Source organism: Arachis ipaensis, chromosome B09, assembly GCF_000816755.2.
Source record: "Arachis ipaensis cultivar K30076 chromosome B09, Araip1.1, whole genome shotgun sequence".
NCBI classification, from domain to species: Eukaryota; Viridiplantae; Streptophyta; class Magnoliopsida; order Fabales; family Fabaceae; genus Arachis; species Arachis ipaensis.
In genome coordinates, this window is record NC_029793.2 from 139,512,733 (window position 1) to 139,521,487 (window position 8,755).

At 39.8% G+C, this 8,755-nt stretch overlaps 2 protein-coding genes across 2 annotated transcripts; one reads left to right on the forward strand and one right to left on the reverse strand.

Annotated features, from left to right (window-relative positions):
* On the reverse strand, positions 875-4,645 carry LOC107619169 (receptor-like protein 12). The gene is made up of 2 exons (XM_016321408.2): positions 1,347-4,645; positions 875-1,268 (listed from the first exon to the last, which is right to left on the reverse strand). The coding sequence occupies exon 1, from the start codon at positions 4,495-4,497 to the stop codon at positions 1,351-1,353; it is 3,147 nt and encodes a 1,048-aa protein (XP_016176894.1). The 5' UTR covers positions 4,498-4,645; the 3' UTR covers positions 875-1,268; positions 1,347-1,350.
* Positions 5,227-7,531, forward strand: LOC107619170 (L-type lectin-domain containing receptor kinase S.6). Its single transcript, XM_016321409.2, has one exon. The coding sequence runs from the start codon at positions 5,420-5,422 to the stop codon at positions 7,523-7,525; it is 2,106 nt and encodes a 701-aa protein (XP_016176895.1). The 5' UTR covers positions 5,227-5,419; the 3' UTR covers positions 7,526-7,531.

The following is an 8,755-nucleotide window of genomic DNA, read 5'->3' on the forward strand; positions in this document are numbered from 1 at the left end:
TATGCGCGTGTATACTTGCTCAAAATAGTAGTCACTATATCTACCAAAAAAAAGGTAGTAGTCACTACTCACTACCCAACCATGAAACACCATCAATATATTACATATTCCTAAATTGGCCTAGTTATTACTTAGTAGTTAATTATTTCTTTTTGGTATTAGTAGTAGTTAATTAATTTTTGTTTTTGGTATTTGTAGTAGTTAATTATTTGACAGGTAGCTAGGGCTGGAAGTGAGTCAAGTCAACTCATGAGCCAGCTCGAGTTCGACTCGTTAACAGCTCGATAAGCTAAGCTCGTGAGCTGGTGAGCCAAACTTGAGCCTGAAATTGAACTCATGAATTAAATGAGCCGAGCTTGAGGTTGGATAAGCTCAGCTCATTAGCTCGTGAATTGGTTCGATATATAATTTTAATATAGGACATAAATAAAAAATTTATAATTTATTGATATAAAATTATAGATTATGTATTTATGTTTCTCTTATTTGAGCCCACTCGTGAGCTCGAGCCAGCTCGTGAGCTTTTGGTGAGCCGAACTTGAGCTTAAGAAATAAGCTCGATTGTTAATGAGTCGAGTCATGAGCCAAGCTCAATTTTCGTGAGCTGAGTTTGAGCTTGGTCTAGCTCGGTTCAGCTCGACTCACTTCCAGCCCTACAGGTAGCTAAAGTAGTTTCACTACTTCATAACCCTTTAGACTTGTCCGCAATTTATTGGGCTTTGAAGTTGAGCCCAAGACCATTTGGTCCAAGCCCCAAATTTTTCGAATCAGTCCCACACGGCCACACCATTTTGTCATTATTGTCAGCTATCAAGTTTCAAAGACAATTCTTGAAGCTCTCAACCGGAAAAAGAAAAAAGAAGACAGTTCTTGAAGCTTGAAGGTGCGCATCACATCATGTCCAAAAAAAAAAAGGTGTGCATCACATGGGAATTCATCTCAAAACACAGAATAGAACTCCCTCGTACCCTTGATGTAATCCAAGACTGTAGCTAATGTTTTCCCTTCCTTGGGCCTAGGCCCCTTTTATTACCAAAAAAAAAAAGAACAGAACAGAACTACTAAATTTGATAATCTGAGAACTAGAAAGAAAAAAGCAACAAATAATACTCAAAAACACATTGATAAATTTTTAACATTAACAGCAGAAGATGCATTCATACCACTAGCATGCTGTGAACCAAATTATTCCATTGGGTTTATCGATAACAATAGAAGATGCAGTTTCACCCCCCATAAGGCCATAACGCAAGCAAAAGTAGGAAATCCTGCAAGAAATTTCAATTTCAGTACATGGAACAAGTGTTTGAGAATAAGTCCACTTTCAATACAAGGAAGAAATCTACCTGCTCATCCTCTAGCCCTATATAGTGAGTTTTTGATCAGATAGATTCTGGTGACCAAACTATTCAAGAACCTGGAGTAGGGTTCTCTGCAAGGGGAGATGAATAATACTGAAACTATGAAGCCACAGAAGCCTGTGAAGAACCCTATCCCCATGCTCATGTATAATGCCTCCAAGAATATTGAATTCTCATCACTCACTTGTGCTACTCGCCTCTCATCTTCTGTGGTTTCTTCTTCACATTTCTTGTTAAGAGGCTCCCCACAAAGATTGGGATTTCCTTCATAAGCTGAAGGATCGAAACTCTGCAGTTGCGTTCCAATTGGAATTTTGCCATCAAGATCATTGTTTGACAAGTCTAACATAGCAAGACGATCAATTTTGGAGAGACTTGAAGGAATTCTGCCTGACAAATGATTTCTTGACAAATCAAGAAACTCTAGTGATTGTAAGTTTCCAATGTTAGAGATGATTTCCCCATTGAGACTGTTCCTTGATAAGTTCAATAAAACCAATCCAAATAACAACTCAATTTCCTTTGGCATTTCGCCTGTGAGATGATTACTTGAGAGGTCAATGCCTGTTAGAAGCATATCTGCATTTTTGAAGCTACGATCTGCTCCTTTCCATGTTAAAAACAGGTAAAAATTATATTGTTCTCCCACATAAATAGTGACATTACTTCCTCTAAGTTTGTATGCATACTCATGATTCATTGGTTCAGTTGAGCTTCCAGCATCTTGAGTCATTGCAGTAAAATTCTTTATGCAGGTTGGAATCCCTCTTGATAGTCTATTTTGTGAGAGATCCAAAACTTGAAGCTTTGTTAACAAACACAGATTTGAGGGTAGACTTCCATTAAAGTAATTGAATCTTAAGCTTAGGATTACTAACTGTTTTAAGCTTTCTCCTATCCATAATGGAATTGGACCATGAAACTCATTTTGTCCCAGGTCCAACCAGGCCAACTGGGAGCAATTCTTCAAGGAAGAAGGTAATTTTCCAGTGAAATTATTGTTTCTTAAAATCAAAGCCTCCAAGTTCGTTAAGACACCCAATGAGAAAGGAATCTTTCCTTCAAGTTTGTTATTGCTCAGGTCAAGAAATTCTAGTGAGTTTAAATTATTCCAACAATCAGGCAACTCACCCTTCAATTGATTGTTTGATAAATCCAAAATCCCCAAATGCATGGCTGTCTTATTGCCGCAAGCAAATGATACTATATTTGAAAATCTATTGTTGGATAGATACAAGGCACCTGCTTGCAACCAAAACCGTGGAATGGAACCCTCAAATTGATTTGAAGTCAAATCTATTTCTGGGTAAGATGACTCAATTGGGAGATTTGGAATTGTACCAGTGAGATTGTTGCCTGAAATATTGAAACTAGTCATTGTCAGCAATTTTCCCCACAACCAGTTCGGCACAGAATCCAGATTCCTGAGATTTGCAATATCAAGCCACCAGAATTCATTTTGATTCTTTAGCCAATGTGGAAAATTAGAATCTACCGTGCAACCTGGTATGCGCAAAACTTGTATTTGGAACGGTGGAACCCAGCCAGCACTAATCTTGATTGTCAACGAGCTACCGGCTAAGTCAAAGGATTTCAATTTGGAGAGGTTAGTGAAATGGGATTCAGTGACGACACCTTCAAGAGAATTTCCATCAAGAAGCACACTCTCCAACTCAGTAAGCAATCCCAGGCTTGTAGGTATTTCTCCATGCAATTCATTATCTGAAAGCCATAACTCTTTCAAAGATGAGATGTTTGAAATGTCAGGCGACATGCCATGAATTTTATTTCCTGATAAAAGCACTTCTTGTAACGAGCTACTGGTGCATCTTGAAGAGTTGTGAATAAAACTCGAAAGATCCCCAGTCAAGTGATTGTTGAAAGCAGAAAATGATTGCAAGGTGCATATATTCCCTAAAGATTTTGGAACAGGGCCTTCTAGATTGTTGTTTGAGAGTTCAATACTTTCAAGTGAATGCATTATGCTGCCAAAATCATCAGGAATGGTGCCTCTTAAGATGTTGTAGGAAAGGTCAAGCACTTGGAGATTGGAGGTGAAGTTAAACACCCAATGGAATATAGTTTGTGATGTCAAATAATTCTGAGACAGATCAAGTATAGCAAGGGAAGTAGAGAAATTCAAACTGGAATTAGACAATGGAAGAATATGAGAATCAGAAAGGCCACACCTGCTTAGCCTCATTTCTTTTAGACTTGGAAGCTTTCCAAGGAACTGGAGTGAGTGGAGAGAAGAATCATTGAGATTAAGGACATCACTCAAGTCAAGGCTTGTTAGAGAGGAGAGATTTGACAGCCACTGAATACCGCCATGATTTTTACCATGAACATTGAGGTTCTGATTGTAGCGAAGATCAAGATGCTGCAGCTGGGAAAGATTCCCAAGTTGGTAGGGGATCACTCCTCCAAGTTGGTTGACACTAAGATCAAGATGCTGCAGTTGGGAAAGATTCCCAAGTTGGTAGGGGATCACTCCTCTAAGTTGATTACTACCAAGATCAAGATGTTGTAGCTGTGAGAGACTTCCAAGTTGAGAAGGGATTGCTCCATCAAGAAGATTGAAGCTAAGATCAAGATACTGCAGTTGCGAGAGATTTCCCAGCTGTGATGGGATCTCTCCCTCAAAATAAGGTTTTCTTAGAACATAATTGGAGAAAGCAGCAGAAGAGAGATTAAGATAGCATAGATTTGGGAAAGAACCCAAAAATTGTGGGATGTGAGTACTGGCGTTATATAAGCAAGTGAGGTCTAGATACGACAAGTGTTGGAGGACAGTCAAGGAAGGGCTGATTTCACCGCTCAAGTAGTATTGTGGTTCAGAGCAGTGAAGATCAAGCCTCTCAACGTACCCAGTTTCATGGTTGCATCGAATCCCCTTCCATTTGCAGCAATCATTCTCGTCCTTCCATGAAGACAAAATGCCATACTTATCATGGAGGCCTTGTTTGAACTTGAGCAGAGCAAGTCTCTCCCTCTCTTTGCACTTCTTTTCTCCACCCTCTGTTGCTGCATGGTTGGATCCTAAATGCCATAGCAATACCAACAAAACAAGCAATTTCAGGACATAGCCACCCATTATGTATTCAAGCCAACAACAGTATAATTGTATAACCTTCATTTCTTAGATAATGAACTTATTCTAATCCCACACGATTCTTCAGTTCCCTCTTGTCTCTCTATTGTGTAGTCACTCATTAATTAGTCATTAGTCATTACGCGCCAGTAACGACTATACTTTTAGGAGTGGACTTGGACTTGGACTTTCTAATCTGAAGGCTTTTAAAATCAGGATTCTATGGTTGTTTTTGGCTGGGATATTTGTATCAACAAAACATCAAAATCGAATGCTAATGGTGTACACGCGGCACACGTTGGAAAAAATGTCAGGATAATTCTATTCTTTGATTTCATTGGTGAGCATACTCAAATTCCACCATCAATGCAAGACTGAAATGCATATTGAACTTGAAATGAACTCACTTGTAAAAATAGATAACTGCACCATTGACCATGAATGAGTCTCTGATCCATTATTGTTATTGCTGCTCCTGGCGTAATAGATCATCCGCTACCCATTCAATTATGTACAATTGTCCTTCAAGGTTGAGAAATTTCACTGTGCCCTAAACACCTTAATTTTTTTTTTCCTGTATTTTACGGAAGAACCACTAATTACACACAAACCAAAGCGGTGGATTCGAAAACATAGTCATAGACCTGCTTTGAAAAAATGGTAGAACACGCGCGCACTAGTTTGTTAGTATAACTGTAAGGGTCAAATAGTAAAATCATCGGGCTTTGAAGTTGACACCAAGTTAAAAAAAACGGTAGGCCCAGAGAGGGGAAAAAAAAAAAAGTTTCGCTGAAACCCCGCAGTGCCATTCTCTGATGGTTTAGCTTTCAACGACGACAACCACCATTGTAACTGTATCACTGCCACCATGCATGGCAGTCAATTCTTGAAAACACAAACTTAATTGCCGCCATTTTCAAATCTAAGCTAAGCTCCTTCAAGACTCTCTCTCTTTCTCTGTCATACAATGCGCTGGAGGTTTCACTCTTTGTTCCTCTTATGCCTCCATTTCTTCCTCCCCTCCACCACCACCCTCTCTTCCCCTTTCTCTCCTTCAGAAAACGTCACTCTCTACGGCGACGCCTTCTTCACCGACCACTCCATCACCCTCACCACCGACCAACTCTCTTGCTCCGAATCTTCTTCTTCTTCTTCGTCTTCTTCTTCATCTTCGAGTTCAGGTGTTGGAAGAGCTTTCTACGTTTACCCTATTCGGTTTCTTGATCCCCAAACAAACTCAACTGCTTCATTCACGTGCCGCTTCTCATTCTCCATCGCCTCCTCCCCTTCTTGCCCCTCCGCCGACGGCATCGCCTTCCTCATTTCCTCCAACACCGACTTCGGAACCCTCTCTCGCGGTTACTTGGGACTCCCTGCAGCCATTCTCGACCAACCACAGCACCAAGACTCTTTCTTCGCCGTCGAATTCGACACGAGCTTCGACCCTGCGCTCGGCGACATCAACGCCAATCACATCGGAATTGATCTCAGCACCGTCGTTTCTTTTGCCTCTGTTGATGCTCTGTCTCGCGGCGTTGACCTCAGGAGCGGGAAAGTCATCAATGCGTGGATTGAGTATAGGGATTCCATGAAGATGGTTCGTGTTTGGGTTTCTTATTCTTCAACTAGGCCTCCAACTCCGATTCTTGCTTCCCAGGTGGATCTTTCTGAGCAACTCAAGGAGTTCATGCATGTTGGATTCTCTGCTTCCAATGGTGGAGGTTCCGGTATTCATGTTATTGATCATTGGCAATTCAAGACTTTGGATTATGGCTCTCGTGAAGAGGTTACCCCTATGGATACCGTTGAAGAAGGGAACTGTGTCTTTTGTTATCCAGGGGAGGGTGATTTGGATTCTGTCTCGTCCATTCGGCGAAACGGCACGCGTCGCAGGCAGCAGAAGATTGGTGAGATGGCTCTTGGATTGGGAGGGATAACTGCATTTCTGGTTTCTGTAGTGGCTGCAGGTTTTGTTATCTCAATTTTCTTGTCAAAGAAGAAAAATAATGGTACTGGAAAGAAAAATTGTAGGTTTCAGACAAGTAAAGTGCCTATGAGATTGTCACTTTCTGAAATCAAATCTGCTACAATGGGGTTTAATCGTGATAGGCTTGTTGGGGAAGGTGCTTCAGCAAAGGTTTACAAAGGGTCACTTCAATGTGGTGGAGATGTTGCAGTGAAGAGGTTTGCCAATGTTGATGGTTTGGATTGTTTGCACAATCCTTTCGCCACTGAATTTGCCACCATGGTGAGTTACTTGAGGCACAAGAATTTGGTTCAGCTTAAGGGATGGTGCTGTGAGGGCAATGAGCTGCTTTTGGTTTATGAGTACTTACCAAATGGCAGCCTCAACAAGGTTCTTCATAGGAACTTCAATTCTTCAATTGTCTTAACATGGAAGCAAAGGGTTAATATAGTTCTTGGAGTTGCTTCTGCTCTTACCTATCTCCATGAAGAATGTGAGAGGCAAATCATTCATAGAGATGTGAAGACTTGCAACATAATGCTTGATGCAGAGTTCAATGCTAAGCTTGGGGATTTTGGACTTGCTGAAGTGTATGAGCATAGTTCTAGCACAAGGGATGCTACTATACCAGCAGGAACAATGGGTTACCTTGCACCGGAATACGTGTACTCCGGTGTTCCGACAGTGAAGACTGATGTTTACAGCTTTGGTGTGGTGGTGTTGGAGGTGGCTACAGGGAGGAAGCCAGTGGAGGATGATGGAACCGTGGTTGCGGATTTCGTGTGGGGATTGTGGGAGAAGAACAGGCTCATTGATGCTGCTGATCCAAGATTGAAGGGTAACTTTGATGTACTAGAGATGGAGAGGATGCTGTTGGTGGGGCTTGTTTGTGTTCATCCTGATTATGAGAAGAGGCCAAGGGTGAGAGATGCAGCTAGAATTCTCAAGAAAGAAGCGCCACTTCCATCATTGCCATTGACTAAGCCTAGGGTGAGAATTAGGCCTGTTTGTCCAAATGATACACCAGAGACACAGAATGCTGTTGTTGGGGATTGGTTAAGTTCTGATGATGCTCCTTATTTGACTCCTAGGAGCCAGTTTTACTAGGATTCTCTTTTTTTTCTTTGTACATTTTTAGTGCAGATTATTTTTTAGATCATTGATATATGATGTGAGAAAGCATTTCATGTTTTGAGGATTCCAAATGATGATGATGTGCCTTGTACTTCTTTCAGACATAAGAAAAGTGCTTGTTTTCTTGTTTAATAACAAAATCTAGTTGAAACCAGCAACCAATTATTTTTTGTTTCTGACACAAGATTGTGTTTAATCACATGTTGGTCAAAATTGATGTTTCAGTCCCCTGGTTTATATATCTCAAAAGAGTAACGATTACATCATTAATACAATGGATATTGTTTCCAACATTTTATGAGCAGTCAAATTATATTCTAAGGTTTTGTAACTAGCTCAGAACAGATAATTAAATTCTCACTTCAAATTACAATTGTACAGGGCACACCAAACTGTTATGCGTCTATATATTCAACATGATGAGATAGAGAATTTGAGAATTATCACTTAATTTCTATAATTTTCTATTTCTTTTATTCAAGTTGACACCAGTTTACTTGACATTAGAGAATCCTTTAGTCAAACTAGTTTGACCACTCCATTTACATAATCTTAGATAACATGTGGGAATAGAGGCTTTTGTGAGGCTCTAAATTATTGCATGACATGTGGTGAAGCTGCTGAAAACAAGTTAGTTTGTTGCATTTAGATTTCCTTGACAAGCATTAGAATTTTCATGCTTCATGGTCATAGTCACCTAAGATTCATTTGAATTTATGATGGTAGGTTAACTTTCATAGCAATGGCTGTTTTTTATTGTTTAGTTTTCAGTTACTCTTTGGAAAAGGTAGCAGAAGATTTAAGAGAAGATATTGTAGCAGCAAGGGAGGTAAATTCCATTGTTGAGGTTCCATATACCAAAGAGAAGAGGAATGGTGTACCTCCAAATCAGCATCTCCAGAAATAGGAAGGAAAATTAGAAGCATGATTAAGAATTATGCAGAGGCAGATATGCTGATTACCATGCAAAATGTGGCTGGTGAAACCAAATTTTCAGGTTTAAGAAACTGAATTAATATTATTTTAGGCTAACATGTATGACCAACAAGATGGAAATAAGTTTCTAACTAAAAGCATTTTGTTTCCTTCTCAAAAGCTAAATGTAAAGAATGTTGTAGAGAAGAGTATATTTTATATATCTCAGGAAAGAGAAACAAATAGAAGACTCTAACAGAAAAAATATACTATCTATATATCACTTAT

Bases quoted from the DNA above. Each gene is read 5' to 3' on its own strand.
- LOC107619169 (XM_016321408.2), bottom strand. From the start codon at position 4,497: ATGAAGGTTATACAATTATACTGTTGTTGGCTTGAATACATAATGGGT.
- LOC107619170 (XM_016321409.2), top strand. From the start codon at position 5,420: ATGCGCTGGAGGTTTCACTCTTTGTTCCTCTTATGCCTCCATTTCTTC.